General features: G+C 40.9%; 1 protein-coding gene across 5 annotated transcripts in view; it reads left to right on the forward strand.

Moving 5' to 3' along the window:
• Positions 1–23,981, forward strand: part of LOC104612173 (beta-hexosaminidase 3-like) — a 59,618-nt gene extending 35,637 nt beyond the window's left edge. For 2 of the 5 annotated variants that reach the window (XM_088887002.1, XM_088887004.1), the window contains exons 12-16: positions 12,432–12,575; positions 15,889–15,987; positions 16,088–16,147; positions 21,036–21,286; positions 23,418–23,981. In XM_088887002.1, the coding sequence (XP_088743128.1) occupies positions 12,432–12,575; positions 15,889–15,987; positions 16,088–16,147; positions 21,036–21,286; positions 23,418–23,584 (721 nt within the window). In that variant the 3' untranslated portion in view covers positions 23,585–23,981. The remainder of the gene's footprint in view (positions 1–12,431; positions 12,576–15,888; positions 15,988–16,087; positions 16,148–21,035; positions 21,287–23,417) is intronic. The other 3 variants (XM_010279496.3, XM_010279497.3, XM_088887011.1) reach the window with 2 other exon arrangements.
• Positions 23,982–24,254: the final 273 nt, after the last annotated feature.

Below are 24,254 nucleotides of genomic sequence, written 5' to 3' on the forward strand. Positions count from 1 at the left end.
TGTCACTCACTGAGCCTGCCTAGTCTGCATCTGTATACCCAACTACAAGTTTTCCTCCTGGTTTATACAATAGCCCACGACCTAGAGCTCCTTTCAGATACCTCACAATTCTAAGGACTGCATACCAGTGAGGTATACGAGGGTTCTGCATGAATTGGCTCACCACACTGACTGCAAAGGAGATGTCGGGTCTCGTGATAGTCAGATAGTTCAGCTTTCCCACTAGTCGTCTATACCTTCTAGGATCTTCAAATACTTCTCCTGTATCACTGTTCAACTTAACATTTGGTTCCATAGGGGTCTCAGCCGGTTTTGCACCTAACAGTCTTGTTTCTTCCAATAGATCAAGGACATATTTCCTTTGGCACAGATTCACACCTTGTTTTGACCTGGCAACCTCTATTCCCAAGAAATACTTTAATGTTCCAAGGTCCTTTGTTTGAAAATGATTTTGCAGAAATACCTTTAGTTTGCCAATCCCCAATTTATCACTACCAGTGATGACAATATCATCCACATAGACCACTAATAAAATCTTCCCAGCTTCTGAGTCATAGTTGAACACTGAGTGATCAACCTGGCATTGCTTCATTCCAAAACTCTTCACCACTTCGCTGAACTTCCCAAACCAAGCATGTGGAGATTGCTTCAACCCATAAATTGCTTTCTTCAGCTTGCACACCTTACCACCCTCCCCCTGAGCAACAAACCCAGGTGGTTGTTCCATATATTCCTCCTCCACTAGATCACCATGGAGGAAGGCATTCTTTATGTCAAGTTGAAGGAGAGGCCAATCATACATAACTGCCAAGGAAATTAGGACACGAATGGAACCAATTTTAGCCACCGGAGAGAATGTCTCCATGTAGTCCACACCATACAACTGTGAGTAACCTTTAGCAACAAGTCTGGCCTTCAGACGCTCCACACTACCATCTGGCAAGTATTTCACAGTATACACCCATTTACAGCCCACAGCATGCTTACCAGGTGGGAGAGTAGTAAGTTCCCACGTTTGAGTATGTTGAAGAGCAGAAAGTTCCTCCTCCATTGCCCGCCGCCATCCAGGTGAACTAAGAGCTTCTTGAACATTGTTAGGTATGGAAATAGAAGACAAAAGTGAAACAAACTGGTGGTGTGAGGTAGAAAGACGAGATAATGAAACAAAATTGGAAATGGGATGGAGTGTAGAACTACGTTTATCTTTCCGTAAGGCAATGGGTAGGTCAAGATCTGAAGGTTCAGCAATAGGAGCCATGAGAGGATCCGCAGACGAGGTAGAAGTAGGAGGAGGGGCCGGTGTCGTTCGACGTGTATACACTTGTCGGATCGGTGGTCGTTCAGTGGTGACCTACACTGGATAAGGAGATGAGTCTACTCCAACAACAGCCTCTGGAACTGAATCACTGACAGGAAGAGGAAGAGGAGGTAAGGGTGAGGACAAGGGTGCTTCATGACTGGAGAAGAAGGGGATAGACTCAAAAAAGGTGACATCAGGGCAGACATAGCACTTTCGGGCAATGGGATTATAACACTTGTACCCTTTTTGAGTCCGAGAGTAGCCAAGGAAGACACATTTAATTGAGCGTGCATCTAACTTGTCTATTCCAGGACTCAGATTATGAACAAAGCACACACAACCAAAGACACGAGGAGTTAATGGAAACGGAGATAAAGTGGGAAACAAGATGGAGAAGGGGGACCGACCATGAAGAATAAAAGAGGGCATCTGATTAATGAGAAAACATGCAGTGAGTACAGCATCACTCCAAAACCGTTTAGGAACATTCATGTGGTGAAACATAGACCGAGCAATTTCAAGAAGATGACGATTCTTCCGTTCAGCCACCCCATTTTGTTGAGGGGTGAAAGCACACGAGGTCTGATGAATAATGCCATGCTGTTCTAAATACTGTTGAAATGCAGTAAGAAAGTATTCACGACCATTATCTGAACGGAGAACTTTGATTGGAACACCAAATTGTGTGCGTATTTCAGCATGGAATTTTTGAAAAATGGAAAATAATTCACTTCTTTCTTTCATTAAGTAAATCCATGTCATTCTTGAACAATCATCAATAAAGGAGACAAAATACTTGTACCCATTATAAGACTCTATTTTGATTGGACCCCAAACATCTGAATGAACCAAAGAAAAAGGACTCAACATGCGACTCACAACTCTCGGACTAAAGGACACACGACGGTGTTTACCAAACTGACATGACTCACATCGTAAAACTAACAACTGACTCAATGATGGAACCAACATCTTGAGAACCTTGAGAAATGGATGTCCCAGTCGACAATGCCATTGTAGAGGAGTAAGGGAGGTCTGAAGTGCAATTGAAGATCCACCGCCATCAAGGTAATACAATCCACCAGCTTCATGCCCCCCACCAATCTTCTTCCCCGTCTTGAGATCCTGAAAAACACAAGTGGAAGGAAAGAATGTAACAGAACAGTTAAGAGCTTTGGTTATTTTACTAACAGACATAAGATTGAATGGAAACTTAGGTACATATAAAACAGATGATAAGGGGACAAAAATCAAGTCAACATTACCAACACCACAAATGGGAGATGAGGACCCATTGGCAAGTGTAACAGTTTGTGATGTGGAGGTTTCAGAAAGAGAAGAGAACACACCTGGAGTCCCGATCATATGATCTGAGGCTCCAGAGTCAATAATCCAGGAAGGAGTTTTAGATGACATGCAAGCAATACCTGATTGGGCATATGTGGCAGTGGTATACTGTGAAGTAGTTTGAAGGAACCGTTCATACTCATCACGCGGAACACTCACCATCTCCCTCCCAGAAGTAGATGTAGATGTGGGAGGTGTTCGGTCTGCCAGTTTACTGTCACTAATAGCAACCTCGCCTGCTACAACATGATTAGCCCATTTAGAGGGAGGGCCATGTAGGTCATAACAGAAATTCACTGTGTGTCCATCCCTACCACAATGAGTACAATTCCTTGTAGAGTTGTTTTTTCCTCTGCCACGGCCTCCCCCTGAGTCACGGCCACCCCGACCAATCATGGAATTGCCACGGCCCTCTCTGGAATGACCTCCCCCTCTTGTACTATGTCCACCACCTCTACCTGTCACAAGTGCTGGTCTATCATACTGTGTGGGGTTCTCTGTCTGGCCCAAAGAAATTCTACGAAGTCTTGAGAATACTTCCTCAAGTGTAGGAAGAATAGAGCTCCCCAATATTTGAGCTCTAACTGGTTCATATTCCGACTTCAGCCCCACTAAAAATCTTGTAACATCTAGCTGCTCCCTTTGCTGTTGCTGAACTTGAATATCTGGAGTAAGGGGATGATAGACATTGAGTTCATTCCTTATATTCTTCATGCAGGCATAGTACTCTTCTAGTGTTTTGGTTCCTTGTTGTAAATCAAAGTACTCCTGATACAGCTGATATACTCTTGTTGTGTTATCTTGTCCAGAATATAGCTTCTTAGCATGCTCCCATATATCCTTAGCTGTATCAAGGAACATGAAGTTGGCACTGATTTTGGGTTCCATACTATTCCACAGCCAAGTCATGATTTGAGCATCTTCTTGTTCCCAATCATCAAACCCTGGAGAGTCAACCGGTGGCTTCTCATCTCTTACATGCTTTACTTTCTTCTTTGCCTTGAGAAAAACTTCCACTGATTTAGCCCATGGAACATAGTTCTCCCCATTTAGCTTAATTAAGGTCATTTGTACCCCTAGGTAGTCGAAGGAAATTATTACACTAGGGTTTTGATCATTGTAGCCATCTCCTATTGCTGCCATTGTACTCTTTCACAATTGTCTCTAACTTTACTTCTCAGCTACAAGCTGATTGATGTTGTTCACAGTTTGATATTTCAGCACCTATTGCAGCCTCAAAACACCACAATGGAAGCACACACTTGTTCTTATTCACACTACTGCTGACTTCACACACTTATGTCCCACATAAGCATCAGTTTACCATTCACTAATCACAAGTAGAGGCCCTCTTACAACCACTCAAGTACCACAACACAGCCAAATCTGCTGCACCCAGTTCAGACTTGTTTAACACACTTAAGAGGGCATTGCACAACCACAAGGAGTTCGGCAAGGTCACTGCATTCTACCTTACACCACTCGGCCACTTACAGCAGCCCTAACACCATTCAACAACTTACAGCAGCCCTACACCATTCGGCTACTGCACACACAGCCCTTCCTAGGGCAACAACGAACCTAGTTCTCTAGGTTCTACTCAATACTAACACCTTCTTGTAGGGTTTCTACCCAGAAATATAAGTAACACTAGAAGAAGAGAGAACTGACCTTCCTTTGGGAATATCAATCAACCATTCACTGCTGAAGTCACTTTCCTTGTTGAAGAAGGTTATGCGCAGCAGAGAGACAAGCTGTAATGTTTCTAACCTAGGGCGAACCAGTTCTCTCCATCGACTGACCAGAAACGAAGGTGAAGAGTCACGAACAATGCTGAGGTGCTTTACCAACTGACGTAGGTCAGGAGCATGGCTCTGATACCATGTTTCGACTGCTGCTACAGTAGTCCGAACAGGAAGAGGAGAAGAAGAAGAAGAAGAAGAAGAAGAAGAAGAAGAAGAAGAAGAAGAAGAAGAAGAAGAGAAAAAGAAGGGTCAGTCGAAAATCTGATGGTTAACCCCTCCAGTCGACCCCCTTAATCTATATTAGATTCTAATAATGTTTACAAAGACAGAAATGCCCTTACTTAAGTGTGGGGCAGAGTAACTCTAATAACACTGCCACATAAGCAAGTTACTTAATAAACAGAAGAAGACTAAACTACCCCTATTCGGCACATCTTAACATGGAATAACTCCTCCTTTAGTAGAGTTCAAATTGTGGTTGGGATCAATTAGAGTTTCTACAGGCTTACACCCTAATTTTCCAACCTCATGAAGCAAATCAAGTACATATTTCCTTTGCGACAAAAGAATCCCCTTCTTGGGTCTTGCAACTTCAATGCCAAGAAAGTATTGGAGATCACCAAGGTCCTTAATTTCAAATTTAGAAGCAATGAATGACTTTAACTGAGAGATACCTGTGATATCATCACTTGTCACAACAATGTCATCAACATATACTATCAACATTGTTACTCTACCATCAACTCTTCTAATAAATAAGGTGTGGTCAGCCTGAGATTAAGAAAAACCAATCTTTAAGATGGCATTCCTTAACCTGTCAAACCATGCTCTTGGAGATTGTTTTAGCCCATATGAAGACTTCTTCAAACGGCACACTTTTCCATCACTGTTAAGGAAACTTACCCCAGGTGGTAAGTCCATATACACTTCCTCTTGTAAGTCCTCATTAAGGAAAGTGGTCTTTACATCCATTTGATATAAAGGCCACGAGTAATGGGCGGCAAGAGACATAATCATACGAATGGAGTTCATTTTAGCAAATGGAGCAAAGGTTTCTAGATGATCACTACCATAAGTCTGAGTGTATCCTTTGGCTACAAACCGAGCTTTGTATCTTTTAATTGAGCCATCTGCCTTGTGCTTAACAGTATAAACCCATTTACACCCAACAAGAATCTTATCCTTAGGGCAAGGAACAACCTCGCAAGTTTGGTTATTTATTAGGGCCTCCATTTCTTGGTTCATAGCTTCCTTACAATCGGGGCATTGCATTGCCTTTGTAACACTACGAGGGATGGAAATAGAAGAGATAGCAAAAATATAGGCACAATAGGAAGGGGAAAGAGCACCATAAGACACATAGTGATAGGATACTTACTACATGTCTTCTTCCCTTTTCGAATGGCAATAGGAAGATTAAGGTCAGAATTAATAATAGGATTGTCAGGAGGTTCAAGATTACTTGAGTTTGGGGATTTGGATTGTGATGGGAGTTCTGCTTCAGGAGCCACCCTCTTACTTTGCCTGAAGAAAAACTGCTGCTAGGACCGAGGTCGATACATAGGAGGAGGAGGAGGAGAAGGAATAGAGGTAGGAAGAGAGGGAGGAACAAGAAGGTAGAAGGGAGTCTGATCTTCACTTGCATTCCCCCCTTGAAGAGAATGATGGGATGATTGGAAAAAGGAAGAGGATTCCAAAAAGGTAACATCCTTAGAGACACATCTCTTTCTAGAGAGAGCATCAAAGCATCTATAGTCTTTCTGGAAAGGAGAGTAACCAATGGATTTATGATCAAACTTGTGCCAAGAAGGACTCATATCATGAACAAAACAAACACAACCAAAGACCTTAAGGGTTAGATTAAAAGGAAGTTCATCAGGGAAGAGTAGTTGATGAGGAGAATGAAGGTTAAGGACCCTTGATGGGAGTCTGTTAATGAGATATACAGTTGTCTCAATAGCATCACCCTAGAAACGAGTTGGAACATGAGCTTGGAACAATAAGCCTTGAACAACTTCAACCACATGCCTGTTTTTTTCTTTCAGCCACCCCATTTTGTTGTGGAGTATGACTACATGAACTTTGGTGAATAATGCCTCTGTTTTTTTCTCAAGCTGTGTTTCGACCATATTCATGAAGTTTTGAACAATCATAGGAACTTCATCTCTACTTTTATCAAGTAAAGTCATGTATACCGACTGTAATCATCAACGAAGAGAATGAAATATCTATACCCTCCCATACAGGGACAGCATATGGGCCCCAAATATCAGTATGGATCAAATGGAAAGCAACATTACTTCTTTTACTGTTTGCAAAATGTGTTTCTACATTGTTTGGATAAATGACAAATTTCACATTCAAAATTCGATTTTGACACAAAATCTTTGGAAACAAAAACTTGACAGAATTGATAGACATATGACCAAGGCGACAATGCCATAATTTCAAAAGGCTCATTTTCTCATTGGAACAAGATTCAATCTGGCTTGACAATCCATGCTCTAAAGGTCCATCCAGGAGATAGACTCCATCCACTTCATGCCCACTTCCAATTGTCTTTCCCGTGCTTCGGTTCTGAAAAACACAACTGGTGGGAAAAAAGGTTACTGAGCAATTGTGGGATTTTGTTAGAGAACTAGAATTGACAGACATATGACCAAGGCGACAATGCCATAATTTCAAAAGGCTCATTTTCTCATTGGAACAAGATTCAATCTAGCTTGACAATCCATGCTCTAAAGGTCCATCCAGGAGATAGACTCCATCCACTTCATGCCCACTTCCAATTGTCTTTCCCGTGCTACGGTTCTGAAAAACACAACCGGTGGGAAAAAAGGTCACTAAGCAATTATGGGATTTTGTTAGAGAACTAGTAGACAATAATTTTTTTTTGTAGCTGGGGCACATGTAGAACAGAGTCAATAGAAAGGTTATTAGTGATTCTGACTTCACCCTGACCCGAGATTGGAGTCTGTGATCCATCTGCAACAGTAATCTTCTTGCCCTTCTCCGGGGTTAACTTATATGAGGTAAAATGTGAAGGCATACTAGTCATATGGGCACTGACCCCAGAGTCATACAATCCATGGGCTAAAGGAGGTGGAACAAGCAAGTGCAGTACCTGTCTTGGCATATGAACTAGATAAATTACTAAGTCGAGGACCAGATGATGAGGATGTATCACCCTTCTCTAGCTGCAACAATATATTCCTGAGTTTGTCCATCATATCAGCGGAGTCAAGCACATCTGAGGGCTGAGCATCATTACCAACTATGGCCAAGTGAGCATTGCCCTTCTTCCCGGTTTTGTACTTTCCGGTTTTAGATGAGGATTGAGCTTCCAACACCTTTCTTTAGTGTGTCTTGTCTTCTTGTAGTACTCACAAATAACACCCTCGACTTTCTCTGCAATGGGATGTTTGCTAGTATTTTGCTACAAGGCAGAATGATCACTTACAAAGGATTGCGTCATGGCATTTCTTTAGCTTTCTTCCCCTTGTACAAGAGAGTAAGCAGTAGCAAGAGAAACAACGCTTGCACTAAGAATGTGTTGTCTAGTGAAATCAAACTCTGGGTTCAAGCCAACCAAAAAATCAAAGACTCTATTTTCCTATATGTACTTCCGTTACTGCTTAACATCTTTAGGGTCCTTGCAAACTAGAGCTTTCAAGTGATCTATTTCTTCCCAGATAGACTGTAGAAAAGAGAAATACATAGCAACAAATAAATCTCTCCCCTTGACGCATACTGCAAGCTTCCCTCCGAAGATGATACATTCTATCAGTATTGTTAACTTGGGAATAAGTAGCAACTACCCTATCCCAGATGTCCTTGGCAGATGGAAGAAACATGTAATTTAGGGCAATATGAAGTTGCATTGAGCAAATCAGCCATGACATAACAAGGGAGTTGTCTTGTTCCCACCTTGCAAATTTCAGGTCTTCAGGACTCGGCTTCACTTCCCTTTCTGTGATGAATCCCAGTTTATCTCTCCCAGTAATGGCAAGTTTATTAAATTGAGACCACTCTAAAAAATTAGTTCCATCCAGTTTAACAGTAGTTATCATACTATTGGAAATATTTGCAATTCCCGGGAACACGCCGGGAACCATCTGAAAATCCTTAGATGATTCCATATTCTAACAAGACACCTTTTCACCAACCAAAAAGGACCCTCAACACTTTAACCGAGATTCCAGACCAAAAAAACTAGGTTACCACACGGTTAAGAACCAAAGCAAGACCCAAAAACTAGGTTTGTGGCAAAATAGAGGGAGAAAAAAATCTCCCAAATTGAAAAATGACTTGAATGGTCTAGGTTTTATAACAGAAAAAATCATTAAACATGCTATACATGGATCGACATCAGATCTGGGATTTCTGCGATTTTTTCCTTGAAAAATCCACCAAAAATCATAGAAGCTTCAGATAATGACAAGAGTCATACCAAAATCTTTCTAAAATCAAGGCGTATCGAACTGTGTTGGTTTCATAGATTGCCACCGACACCTGTACGGACTGCTGACATCATCTGGCAGCGATCTGACATCAGCAGTTTGCCTTTGGGTTGGAGATCAGCAGAAAACTAACTCCCAGATGCTTCTACCCGCTCTAATACCAAGTTGCAGAAACTAGGGTTTCAAGAGAGAAGAGAAGAAAGGAAAGTGTCGAGAGGTGTGTGAAGTTCACTGTTCACACCCTCAAAAGTTCACTTTATAATTGAAAATTAATAATTACAAGAAGGCCCCTATCTGGGTGCCCAAATACAAAGAGAGTATAAGAAAGGAGAAAATGACCAAAAACACCCCTGTCTAACCATTGTCAACATTGTTTACACTGCAAAGAACTCAGATGGAACCAAAACACTAGATTTCACCACTTCTGGATGCTGTCATGGCTTCTTTTAATCACCCAAAATGTAAAGAACACCTAGCAAATTTCCAGCCACAAAAAATGAAAATACCGACTTCATAGCACTAACAAACCAATTCCAGCACCTTACCATTCACCACTGCATGCTAGCAGCTACTTACATAAGTCACCAAAACTGATTACCACTATGCCCTCTTTAGTAAAATCAATTACAGAGTCTAAACAACCACATGCATCATTCCACAGTCACACATGGTGACTGTAACTGAGTAGAAAATAGAAAATAGATTTGACCCACTCAAGGATGGCATTGAGTGGAGACACTGATCTCCAGAAAGAAACTCAAATAGAATGGGTTCTGCACTCTTAATGCCACTTCTAGTATGGATCACAGACCTTAAACCCTAACTAAAAGTGATTGCAGGTCACACTGAACACCCAGAGGAGATCACGGGTTGCTGTGATAGTCCACAAAACCTTCTAGCATCAACTGCAGGTCACTAGTGAATTTCTAAGAGTGGCCAGAGGTCACTTGCATGCTTCTATAAGAGATGAACGTGGCTCTGGTACCATGTAAATTCTGTATATATAAGAAAGGAGAAGAGAGAGAAATATAGAGAGAACAAGTGGGAGAAAATAAAATAATCTCCCACCAGTTGACAGCTTCCTCGTTTATATGTTTTAGAGTACATATAAAAGGTCTATTCTGCCCTTAATGAAGTGGGGCAGAGCTTAAACTGTTCTCATATCACAATTGTTAAGATGTGTCGAATAGGGGTAGTTTAGTCTTCTTCTGTTTATTAAGTAACTTGCTTATGTGGCTGTGTTATTAGAGTTACTCTGCCCCACACTTAAGTAAGGGCATTTCTGTCTTTGTAAACATGATTAGAAGCTAATATAGATTAAGGGGGTCGACTGAATGGGTTAACCATCAGATTTTCGACTGACCCCTCTTCTTCTCTTCCTCTTCTTCTTCTTCTTCTTCTTCTTCTTCTTCTCCTCTTCCTGTTCGGACTACTGTAGCAGCAGTCGAAATATGGTATCAGAGCAAGGTTCCTGATCTAAGTCAGTTGGTAAAGCACCTCAGTGTTGTTCGTGACTCTTCACTTTCGTTTCTGGTCGGTCGATGGAGAGGACTGGTTCGCCCTAGGTCAGAAACATTACAGCTTGTCTCTCTGCTGCGCATAACTCTCTTCAACAAGGAAAGTAACTTCAGCAGTGAATGGTTGATTGATATTCTCAAAGGAAGGTCGGTTCTCTCTTCTTCTAGTGTTACTTATATTTCTGGGTAGAAACCCTACAAGAAGCTGTTAGTATTGAGTAGAACCTAGAGAACTAGGTTCATTGTTGCCCTAGGTAGGGCTGTGTGTGCAGTAGCCGAATGGTGTAGGGCTGCTGTGAGTTGTTGAGTGGCTGTGTGTGCAGTAGCCGAATGGTGTTAGGGCTGCTGTAAGTGGCTGAGTGGTGTAAGGTAGAATGCAGTGAACTTGCCGAACTCCTTGTGGTTGTGTAATGCCCTCTTAAGTGTGTTGAACAAGTCTGAACTGGGTGCAGCAGATTTGGCTGTGTTGTGGTGCTTGAGTGGTTGTAAGAGGGCCTCTACTTGTGATTAATGAATGGTAAACTGATTCTTATGTGGGACGTAAGTGTGTGAAGTCAGCAGTAGTGTGAATAAGAACAAGTGTGTGCTTCCACTATGGTGTTTAGAGACTGCAATAGGTGCTGAAATATCAAACTGTGAACAACATCAATCAGCTTGTAGCTGAGAAGTAAAGTTAGAGACAACTGTGAAAGAGTACAATGGCAGCAATAGGAGATGGCTACAATGATCTGAAACCTAGTGTAGTAATTTCCTCCGACTACCTAGGGGTACAAATGACCTCAATTAAGCTAAATGGGGAGAACTATGTTCCATGGGCTAAATCAGTGGAAGTTTTTCTCAAGGCAAAGAAGAAAGTAAAGCATGTAAGAGATGAGAAGCCACGGTTGACTCTCCAGGGTTTGATGATTGGGAACAAGAAGATGCTCAAATCATGACTTGGCTGTGGAATAGTATGGAACCCAAAATCAGTGCCAACTTCATGTTCCTTGATACGGCTAAGGATATATGGGAGCATGCTAAGAAGCTATATTCTGGACAAGACAACACAACAAGAGTATATCAGCTGTATCAGGAGTACTTTGATCTACAACAAGGAACCAAAACACTAGAAGAGTACTATGCCTGCATGAAGAATATAAGGAATGAACTCAATGTCTATCATCCCCTTACTTCAGATATTCAAGTTCAGCAGCAGCAAAAGGAGCAACTTGATGTTACAAGATTTTTAGTGGGGCTGAAGTCAGAATATGAACCAATTAGAGCTCAAATATTGGGGAGCTCTACTCTTCCATCACTTGAGGAAGTATTCTCAAGACTTCGTAGAATTTCTTTGGGCCAGACAGAGAACCCCACACAGTATGATAGATCAGCACTTGTGACAGCTAGAGGTGGTGGACATAGTACAAGAGGGGGAGGTCATTCCAGAGGGGGCCGTGGCAATTCCATGATTGGTCGGGGTGGTCGTGATTCAGGGGGAGGCCGTGGTAGAGGAAAAAATAATTCTACAAGGAAATGTACTCATTGTGGTAGGGATGGATACACAGTGAATTTCTGTTATGACCTACATGGCCCTCCATCTAAATGGGCTAATCATGCTGTAGCAGGCGAGGTTGCTATTAGTGACAATAAACTGGCAGACCGAACACCTCCCACATCTACATCTACTTCTGGGAGGGAGATGGTGAGTGTTCCGCGTGATGAGTATGAACGGTTCCTTCAAACTACTTCACAGTATACCACTGCCACATATGCCCAATCAGGTATTGCTTGCATGTCATCTAAAACTCCTTCCTGGATTATTGACTCTAGAGCCTTAAATCATATGACCGGGACTCCAGGTGTGTTCTCTTCTCTTTCTGAAACCTCCACATCACAAACTGTTACACTTGCCAATGGGTCCTCATCTCCCATTTGTGGTGTTGGTAATGTTGACTTGATTTTTGTCCCCTTATCATCTGTTTTATATGTACCTAAGTTTCCATTCAATCTTATGTCTGTTAGTAAAATAACCAAAGCTCTTAACTGTTCTGTTACATTCTTTCCTTCCACTTGTGTTTTTCAGGATCTCAAGACGGGGAAGAAGATTGGTGGGGGGCATGAAGCTGGTGGATTGTATTACCTTGATGGCGGTGGATCTTCAATTGCACTTCAGACCTCCCTTACTCCTCTACAATGGCATTGTCGACTGGGACATCCATCTCTCAAGGTTCTCAAGATGTTGGTTCCATCATTGAGTCAGTTGTTAGTTTTACGATGTGAGTCATGTCAGTTTGGTAAACACCGTCGTGTGTCCTTTAGTCCGAGAGTTGTGAGTCGCATGTTGAGTCCTTTTTCTTTGGTTCATTCAGATGTTTGGGGTCCAATCAAAATTGAGTCTTACAATGGGTACAAGTATTTTGTCTCCTTTATTGATGATTGTTCAAGAATGACATGGATTTACTTAATGAAAGAAAGAAGTGAATTATTTTCCATTTTTCAAAAATTTCATGCTGAAATACGTACACAATTTGGTGTTCCAATCAAAGTTCTCCGTTCAGATAATGGTCGTGAATATTTTTCTTACTGCATTTCAACAGTATTTAGAACAACATGGCATTATTCATCAGACATCATGTGCTTTCACCCCTCAACAAAATGCGGTGGCTGAACAGAAGAATCATCATCTTCTTGAAATTGCTCGGTCTATGTTTCACCACATGAATGTTCCTAAACGGTTTTGGAGTGATGCTGTACTCACTGCATGTTTTCTCATTAATCGGATACCCTCTTTTATTCTTCATGGTCGGTCACCCTTCTCCATCTTGTTTCCCACTTTATCTCCGTTTCCATTAACTCCTCGTGTCTTTGGTTGTGTGTGCTTTGTTCATAATCTGAGTCCTGGAATAGACAAGCTAGATGCACGCTCAATTAAATGTGTCTTCCTTGGCTACTCTCGGACTCAAAAAGGGTACAAGTGTTATAATCCCATTGCCCGAAAGTGCTATGTCTGCCCTGATGTCACCTTTTTTGAGTCTGTTCCCTTCTTCTCCCGTCCTGTAGCACCCTTGTCCTCACCCTTACCTCCTCTTCCTCTTCCTGTCAGTGATTCAGTTCCAGAGGCTGTTGTTGGAGTAGACTCATCTCCTCATCCAGTGCAGGTCACCACTGAACGACCACCGATCCGACAAGTGTGTACACGTCGAACGACACCGGCCCCTCCTCCTACTTCTACCTCGTCTGCGGATCCTCTCATGGCTCCTATTGCTGAACCTTCAGATCTTGACCTACCCATTGCCTTACGGAAAGGTAAACATAGTTCTACACTCCATCCCATTTCCAATTTTGTTTCATTATCTCGTCTTTCTACCTCACATCGCCAGTTTGTTTCACTTTTGTCTTCTATTTCCATACCTAACAATGTTCAAGAAGCTCTTAGTTCACCTGGATGGCGGCGGACAATGGAGGAGGAACTTTCTACTCTTCAACATACTCAAACGTGGGAACTCACTACTCTCCCACTTGGGAAGCATGCTGTGGGCTGTAAATGGGTGTATACTGTGAAATACTTGCCAGATGGTAGTGTGGAGCGTCTGAAGGCCAGACTTGTTGCTAAAGGTTACTCACAGTCGTATGGTGTGGACTATATGGAGACATTCTCTCCGGTGGCTAAAATTGGTTCCGTTCGTGTTCTAATTTCTTTGGCAGTTATGTATGAGTGGCCTCTCCTTCAACTTGACATAAAGAATGCCTTCCTTCATGGTGATCTAGAGGAGGAGGTATATTTGGAGCAACCACCTGGGTTTGTTGCTCAGGGGGAGGGTGGTAAGGTGTGCAAGCTGAAGAAAGCAATTTATGGGTTGAAGCAATCTCCACGTGCTTGGTTTGGGAAGTTCAGTGAAGTGGTGAAGAGTTTTGGAATGAAGCAATGCCAAGTTGATCACTCCGTGTTCAGCTATGACTCAGAAGCTGGGAAGATTTTATTAGTGGTCTATGTGGATGATATTGTCATCACTGGTAGTGATAAATTGGGGATTGGCAAAGTAAAGGCATTTCTGCAAAATCATTTTCAAACAAAGGACCTTGGAACATTAAAGTATTTCTTGGGAATAGAGGTTGCCAGGTCAAAACAAGGTGTGAATCTGTGTCAAAGGAAATATGTCCTTGATCTATTGGAAGAAACAGGACTGTTAGGTGCAAAACCGGCTGAGACCCCTATGGAACCAAATGTTAAGTTGAGCAGTGATACAGGAGAAGTATTTGAAGATCCTGGAAGGTATAGACGACTAGTGGGAAAGCTGAATTATCTGACTATCACGAGACCCGACATCTCCTTTGCTGTCAGTGTGGTGAGCCAATTCATGCAGAACCCTCGTATACCTCACTGGGATGCAGTCCTTAGAATTGTGAGGTATCTGAAAGGAGCTCCAGGCCGTGGGCTATTGTATAAACCAGGAGGAAAACTTAAAGTAGTTGGGTATACAGATGCAGACTGGGCAGGCTCAGTGAGTGACAGAAGATCTACTACAGGCTATTGCACATTTCTGGAAGGAAACCTTGTGACATGGAAGAGTAAAAAGCAGACGATTGTAGCCAGAAGCAGTGCTGAAGCCGAATATAGGGCCATGGCTCACACTACCTGTGAATTAGTGTGGCTGAGGAATCTTCTACAAGAAATTGGGTTTCACATGGATAAACCTATGAAATTGTACTGTGACAACCAAGCTGCACTCCATATCTCTTCCAATCCTGTCTTTCATGAGAGAACAAAGCACATAGAGGTTGATTGCCACTTTGTGAGAGAGAAGGTTCTTGCCGGAGAGATAAATATAGAACATGTGAGCTCCAATGACCAGTGGGCAGACTTGTTTACAAAAGCTCTAAGCTCAGGGAAAGTGAACTATCTTTGTAACAAGCTGGGATTATATGACATATATTCTCCAGCTTGAGGGGGAGTGTTAAGATGTGTCAAATAGGGGTAGTTTAGTCTTCTTCTGTTTATTAAGTAACTTGCTTATGTGGCTGTGTTATTAGAGTTACTCTGCCCCACACTTAAGTAAGGGCATTTCTGTCTTTGTAAACATGATTAGAAGCTAATATAGATTAAGGGGGTCGACTGAATGGGTTAACCATCAGATTTTTGACTGACCCCTCTTCTTCTCTTCCTCTTCTTCTCTTCCTCTTCTTCTTCTTCTTCTTCTTCTCCTCTTCCTGTTCGGACTACTGTAGCAGCAGTCGAAATAACAATGATAAGTAAAGACACCAAACTACCCCTGGTCTCACACCTCTTAACAGAGCTCAACTCAACTCAGACAAACTATTGACTAACTCAGCCTTAACCCCAACTCGGGAAGTTGATCTAAGTTGGTACAGTAGTGATACACTATTTAAACAGTTGTGTATATGTTGTGTTTAGGATGTTTCATCACTTTATGCTGGGCTTTTGGAAGGGTCTAGTTCTCTTCTTCTATTTCAGGTTACTTGGATGTTTATTGATCAATAATTTTCATCAAACAAGCTTTAAACAAGTATTTTATGTGCAGGTTAATCAAGCATAGGATGAATGAATCTGATGCATATAAATACTTTGTCTTGAGAGCACAGCATATAGCACTATCCCACGGATTTGAAATAGTTAACTGGTAAAGGACTTGAGCTCAAGGTTTTCTAAAATCTAAATCAATACTATCTATCTACCTATCTATATGTACCATCTCATTTGTGCATTTGTAAAATGAACAGGGAGGAAACCTTCAACAACTTTGGCAAGCAATTGAACCCAAAGACAGTAGTGCACAACTGGTATGCCTTTTTTCCTATCATTTTTAAGGAGCCTATAGTTCCAAAGGCCCATATCTATGCATGCATTTCTTTATTTAACTATAATTTGTTGGTTCAGCTGTCCTAATTTGTTTGTTTTATCTTTGTTGTGTCTTAAGACATTAGTTATTGGGCCTAATCTTATTTAGTGTTTTATTTGACTAGGTGTCCCATCACTAATCAGGGGCATTCTAGTCTATTTATGTAACATTATGTAATGCTCTTATACATAATAGTTTAGGGCTGGCTGAGAGTGATTTTGCCGCCCTTCTCATATCTTCTCCTTCTTCTCTTCTCATTCGGCAGCCTTATTCAAGCAAACATGGTATCAGAGCTCTAATCTTTCACCTGGTTACAGCAGCCACTTCTTCTTCTACTCGCATCTACCTCTCTCTCTTCTTCTTTTCTATCTTGGTTGCTTCAAAGAAACCCTATGGTTGGTCGTAGAACAAAGCAGGACCTACATCTAGGGTTTCCCTTGGTTGTAGGGCCCAAGGGGAGTTAGACCCAGAATCCGAGGCCCTAATAGGCACAGTACAGCAAACTGTAGCCATTCGGCTAAGAGGGATCTGTGTAGAACAGATCTAGGAGGGAGGACTGAACTCAGCAGTCCTAGAACTGTTCGTGGGTGAGGTTATTGCCTGTGATAGCAGTGATTAGCACACAGTAGAAGCCAACACAGCAAGTTGCAGGCTGCGGCAATAGTGATTAGAACACAGTAGAGGGTTGCACAACAGATTATAGTCTGCGACAGCAGTAATTAGGGCACAGTGCAGTAGTGTAGTACTTGGTGTTTCAGCTCTGTGACGGGTTCTCAGGACTGAGTTTTAGTGCAGCAAGTTCCGTAAGTTTGAAACAGTTCTCTATATAGTGTTTACAGTCTTGACATTTACAAGTAGGAGAAGATGTCTTCCATATCCAGGGAAGTGTCTTCTAGAGATGTTAGGGCTTGTAGGAGGTCTCCTAATCTGGAGAATCCAAATCTGCACAGCCTACAGATCACAAATGTGTTGTTGGATGAGTACAACTTCAGAGAATGGTTTCTGCCATGCTCTTCATCATATCCCGGGGACTCACTGGTTACTTGGACGGGCAGAAGAAGGAACTCAAAGTGGGGAGTGCTGAATATGCAACTTGGCGCAAGGAGAATGCTACAATTATGTCCTGGCTACTTGCTTCAATGACTCCAAGGGTAGCTAGGACTGTTCAACATTTCTCCACTGCTGCCAAGACATGGGAAAAAGTGTCTAAAACCTATGGGCAGAAAAAAAAAATAATGCCAGAATTTATAGACTGAATCAAGACATTGTTGCCTTGAGGCAAGGAGATATGAGTGTGGCAACATATTTTGCTACACTAGAAGGACTATGGGAAGAACTAGATCATCACCTTATTATTGATTGGGAGAATGCCAAAGACAAGGAAAAGCATGACAAATAGGTTGAAGAGGGTAGATCATTTAAATTCTTGGCTGGCCTAGATCCAGTATATGAGAGAATAAGGTCCCAAATTCTAGGAAGGGATGGAATGCCAGACTTACATCATGTCTACTACCTTGTGAGGAATGAAGAGGTGAGAAGAAAGGAGATGCAGGTTGATACTCAAACTAAACTAGTTGAACAGTCTATGGAATATCCGGCCCTAATCTCTACAAATCAAAAAGGGAACAGGTACTCGGACAAGAGACATCTGAAGTGCACCCACTGTGGAGGAGAAAGGCATGTGAAAGAGAAATGTTGGATTCTCTATCCGCATCTGAAGCCAGCTGCATTGAGGAGATAAGAAGCATCAGAAAGGTCAACCTGCAAGTGGGAATCTGGCTGCGAGTCACAGTGATGAGGGTTCAAAACACTCATCCATAGTTACTTCCTCTTCCATGGAACAGACTACTAATTCCCCTGGAACTAGGTCCTTGGGTTTTACTGCCGATGAGGTAGAGGTACTTAGCCGGGCCATAGCCCGTCTAAGGACCAATTCTCTTTCTTCCACCTCCCTTGCTAGGTCAGGTATTGTCTCTGCCTTTAGTGCAACTAGTACTATTGATTCTACCTCTTGGATTATTGATTCTGGTGCAATTGACCACATGACACACATGTCTTCTCTATTTTCTTCCTATCATTTAATGTCTGGCCAAGATAAGATGAGGGTTGCTGATGGTTCTCTCTCTATCGTTTCTGGGAAAGGAGTGGTTGACCTAAGCAAGGACCTCTCACTCAAACCTGTCTCAGAAACTCATGGTAATCCTATCAACTCCTCTGACTTGGATCTTCCTATTACCCTTCGTAAGTCTACCCGTTCTTGTACTATCAAACACCCCATTGCTGATTTTGTGTCTTACTCACAATTGTCTCCTCGTTATTGTTCTTTTGTGTTTGCTCTCTCTTCTATGCATGTCTCTACTAGATATTCAGAGGTAGTATCTGACCCAAAATGGAAAGAGGCTATGGGCGAAGAAATGAAGGCCTTAATGAAAGCAGGGAATTGGGAATTAGTGGATCTGCCAGAAGGGAAAGGCACTGTTGGATGCAAGTGGGTGTTCACTGTGAAGCATAGGGAGGATGGGTCCATTGAAAGGTACAAGGCTAGATTGGTAGCAAATGGCAACCTACATGAAGAGGTATTCATGGATCCTCCTCCAGGTTATGGGTTTGGCAAAAAGGTATGTAGACTAAGAAAAGCTCTATACGGTCTTAAGCAGTCCCCTCGTGCTTGGTTTGAGAAGCTATGTGGGGCCATGAAGAAAGGGGGCTACACTCAAAGTGGGGCAAATCATACCCTGTTCATAAGGAAGAGAGATGGCAAACTTACAGCACTTATTGTCTATGTGGATGATATGGTAATTACAGGGGATGATCAGGAAGAGATTAAAAGACTAAAGGAGGTCTTGGCTGCTGAATTTGAGATCAAAGACCAGGGCCAACTGAGATACTTTCTTGGGATTGAAGTTGCTAGATCCAAAGAGGGCATCTATATATGTCAGCGGAAATACATCCTTGATCTTCTACAAGAGACAGGCATGATGGGGTGTAGGCCAGCAGATACTCTAATAGAACAGAACCATGGTCTACAGGAGTCTGTAGGAGAGGACTACCTTGATAAGGAAAGATACCAAAAGCTGGTGGGGAAGTTGATTTACCTGTCCCTCACTCGCCCTGACATTGCTTATGCTGTACATGTTGTCAGTCAGTTCATGCACATGCCTAAAATCCCTCACATGAAAGCTGTGGAAAGGATCCTCAAATATTTGAAGTCTTGCTCGGGGAAAGGAATTATGTTCAGAAACAACAATAAAATTGAAGTTGAAGGATATACTGATGCAGATTGGGTTGGCTCTATTGGGGACAGGAAGTCTACTTCCGGGTACTACACCTTTGTTGGAGGAAATTTAGTTACATGGAGGAGTAAAAAACAGAATGTGGTGGCTAGATCTAGTGTAGAGGCCAAATATCGAGCTATGGCTCATGGTGTTGCTGAACTTCTATGGCTTAAGATCCTTCTTGGTGAACTTGGAATAAAGATCGAGTGCCCTCTCAGGTTGTACTGTGACAACAAGGCTGCCATCAACATTGCAAATAACCCAGTGCAACATGATAGAACGAAACATATTGAGATAGACCGCCACTTTGTCAAAGAAAGAATCGTCTCAAGAGAACTCTGCATTCCTTATACTCCCTCCGAGATGCAGATTGCAGATGTTCTAACTAAAGGGCTAGCTACAGTGAAATTCTTGGACTTACTTGCCAAGGTAAACATGATTGACATCCATGCTTAGCTTGAGGGGGAGTGTTGGTTCGGCTGTCTTAATTTGTTTGTTTTATCTTTGTTGTGTCTTAAGACATTAGTTATTGGGCCTAATCTTATTTAATGTTTTATTTGACTAGGTGTCCCATCACTAATCAGGGGCATTCTAGTCTATTTATGTAACATTATGTAATGCTCTTATATATAATAATTTAGGGCTGGCTGAGAGTGATTTTTCCGCCCTTGTCATATCTTCTCCTTCTTCTTATTCTCTTCTCATTCGGCAGCCTTATTCAAGCAAACATAACTTATGCATATATATTCTGTAGGGAAGATTTTGAACCGAACTAAGGATACTATTAGTCTTTGAATATCTGAAAATCACCATATGGATAGATAGAAATTGGTATAATCCTTTTTAATTTTGCTAAGAGCTATTAGGGATGCCATAACAAAGAATTACCAAACAAATAAATATTACATATAAAAAAAAGAGTTACCAAATAAATAATATTTCACTATTAAAGTATATACATTCAAATACTCAAGAGTTGCCTCAGTAGTATTCATCCATGATTTTGTTCTTTTGCCTTTTGCTGGTGAGATTATAACTGATATTATCTTCATTGCAATGAGTAATGTGCAGAAATAATTTGATTACTGAAAACCAAAAGGAAAAAGAAAGACCAGAAATTAAGAAAATTGGGTCTAGGAGACATGAGCCAGTAATATGTCAATAGGGTATGCAATTAGTGTTTGAAAGAAATCAGGTACAGGAGAAATCTAGCAGCAGTATTTGCATGATTTTTTGTTTCTTTTGATCTAGAATCATGAAACCTTTCCTATTCCTTTATTTGTCAACTTTTATTTTACATGTGATTATCACTGGATGGGGTTTAAATCCTAGTTGTTTTTGCGGGATGTGAACCATGTTACAGTGTAGCTTCTCCATTTGGTTTGATTGCAACTGTGGCTTTCCCAATTTAATATGAATAATGCATTGAATCCTAAAAGTAAAATCAAATTTTACAAGAAAGAGAAAATTACTATATTCTAAGATCATGGAATTACTAATACCCAGAGTTTTGATACCATAGCTTTAAAGCCCCTTTTCTCAATGTCTTGGCAGGCTTGGGGGTGGTGTTGCTCAGAAAGTGGTTTTAGCTGGACTTAGATGCATTGTCAGCAACCAGGATAAATGGTATTTGGATCATTTGGATGCCACTTGGCAGGGGTTTTACATGAATGAACCACTCACAAACATCACAAACCCCAATGAGCAAAAATTGGTTATTGGAGGTGAAGTATGTATGTGGGGAGAAAGAGTTGATGCGTCAGATCTTGAGCAGACCATCTGGCCACGTGCTGCAGCAGCTGCAGGTAAAAGAAAAAAGTCTATCAGGTTATTGCTTACACAAATGGAATATCAGGATATATCACACTAGGCAATTATGCAGGGAATAGGACTTAAACCTGGCTGGATGATTGTATTGATTTGTTTAATTGGTGTTTTTGTCCTGTCATAGGCTACTTGCAAACAGTCCAGAAGAAATTCCATGGATTGGATCTTTACAATAATCCAACCATGTCAATTTTATGCACACCTGGTTGGATGATTGTAATAATATTTTCAATTGGATTCTTTTTGGTCTGTCAAATGCTACTCATAACAATCCAGAAGAAATTTCAATTTTTGGTACATGAGATTTCAAGATCCATCAATGGTGTTCAAATACTTGAATGTTTCCCATGTGTACCTGCTATATGAATGGCTGTTTTTAGGATCTACTCAAAGGATATTTTGAACTGTCTTGTCTTCATGTAGCCCCTTATTTCCAAAATCTGGATTGATTTTTTTTCCTCCTCTATACCTCTTTTATACTACTCATTCTCAATAATAGAATATAATTTTGTTGCTAATAAAATAAAAAGGGAAAAGAAACAGATAACTACAAAACACTTCCTATTTTATCTCGAGGAAGTAGAACCATTTGCCTGGAGAGCGTGTCAGGGACACCTGAATAAATTTATTGCCGATCAGCTATGATTTTGTTAGTGTCATCCTAACAGTAAAAGCAGTCACTGAAACTGCTAGTTGCTATGCCTGGAATGGCTGGTATCTTTCATAGCACTCTTTAACTGAGACATCCAAAACATTATGCTGTTATGTGTTAGTTCTTGTGGAACTGGTGAACTTGAAGGGTGAGCCCAAAAAGAACCTAAGTTTAGGTAACTATGACTCATTATTTTATAGAGTGGGATTTATAGGCAGGATCCATATAGATGATCCTCTTTGTCTACAGCTGTCATGTGTGAAAATTGTGACATGTCCCACCCCCCAAGGAAAAGCTATTATGTTATGTCACATTTTTTCTTAGGAAGAACCGAGGAGGGGGTAGGGGGTAAAAAGCATGGAGAAATTACAGCGTGAATAGAGGATTGTGGTCTTTGTTGACTGATTCATTTATGTATATTAAGTCCTGCATGTATGCTGGTTTTCCCTATTCTCCACCCCTCCTTGTTTTCATTCTCTATAGGCTTAAATCGAGAGGTGTTAAACAAGGTAATTGATGTTTATGGCTGATAAAAAAAGGCAATTGATGTTTATGCTATATTTCTTCCATTTAGATATGATTTAAATATTCTTGTTGTCATCTATTATTGCTTAGGCTGCTACAACAATATAGATGACTCTCCACAAAGTTCACAATTGAAACTAAACTTAGTGAAGCTTTCACAGTTTGCATTGTGGTCCAGAATACACAAAATCAAACATAAATCTTTAATTGAAAAGACCCAATCTAGGAGGTAATCATGGTCCGGGCTAGGCCAGGCATAGCACCTTGGATAAGCTGCTCAACCTAAGCCTGGGCCTATCCCAGCCTGCATCATGGGCCTGAAATATAGACTCAGGCCCAGGCTAGGTTTATGGGTTGGACAAGGCCAAGCCTGCAAATTTCTGGGCCTGGTGTAGGCTTCAGCTTGTACACAAAAACTAGCCTGGCCTGGAAATTTGTGGGTAAGGAATGGTCACCCTTACTCCAGATCATTGCAATCAGATCAATGTGAGAGACAAGGTCAACCGATGGCATAAGCAATATATTTTAAACATTTTTTTTAATTTGCATTTCTATAAAACATAATACAAAATACAAATGAAATACATACAAATTTATTTTCAATAAACAAAGAATGAATTCATTGATAGTTTTATGTTGCTTTTCTTATTCCCAAAATATACTAATGGTTTGTACCTTGTAATTCTAGTTTATTTATTTAAAGTATGTTTTCTTCCTTTAGGTACATCTATAAATCTTACCTACAATTGAATGTTTATGTATAGACTCAGAGTTCTTTTCATATTCTGTCTTTAGTCAGTCCACCTGTTATTTATTATTTTTTTAGGACTGGTAACAAGAGTATGGGAACTCCATCTGCATTAGACTATTGTTTATTTGTTTATTTACTAATATATTTATTTATATTTCTGAAATGTGATCTTTGGATGAAGAGCGACTTTGGACTCCCTATGATAAGCTGGCTAAGAATCCAAAGCAAGTCATTGGAAGGTTGTCTCACTTCAGATGTTTATTGACTCAAAGAGGAGTTGCTGCAGCTCCATTGGCTGGACTTGGACGAGCTGTCCCTGAAGAACCAGGTTCTTGCTATAAGCAGTGATAATCTGAAGTTCTAAACTATAGGTTTAATATTGTTAGGGAGACAACCCTTGTCGGCAGCTTGAATGGGGCAATTCTGGCAAGATTGTGTTGCTATCGTCTGAGATGTAGGTAAATAAATGTTGTATGAGCTCTGAATTTTAGCCTTTAGGCATATTCTCATCTTAGAGCATGCCTTTGGAAATTAAAAAATAAATTGAGTACTAAAATTTGTAACAAAAAATTATACTAGTTTCCGATAGTCTGCACTTTACATAAACTACCAAAGTATGTATTTTTTATATGTAACCTTATTTATAGTAATCTGAGACCCAGATTTAGTGTTACTGATATATTTTTTGGGATTTATTCAAGTTTCCCTAACATATTCACACATATCTTAATTGCCTTTTTCAATACTCATTGTGTCTCAGATACTCTGAAACTTGGTTCATTACTAAAGATGTTTAGGTTTGTTTAATTCATATTTGTTTGTGTTATTTATACTTTAGAAATGGATTTAGCATCTGGGTTGTTTAGTGAGTTTCCTTAAGGTTCCGTTTGTTTGCAGTGCAATTTCATTTACACTCTTCATATCCATGGGAATGTAACTGAGAAAAGTGCAAATTCTGGTTTACTTTTATTTCAGGTTTTACTTCACTTTGCTTTGGGTTTTATTTTGCTTCATTTGC

This window comes from Nelumbo nucifera, chromosome 1 (assembly GCF_055504915.1).
Source record: "Nelumbo nucifera cultivar China Antique chromosome 1, China Antique-T2T, whole genome shotgun sequence".
Lineage (NCBI taxonomy): Eukaryota > Viridiplantae > Streptophyta > Magnoliopsida > Proteales > Nelumbonaceae > Nelumbo > Nelumbo nucifera.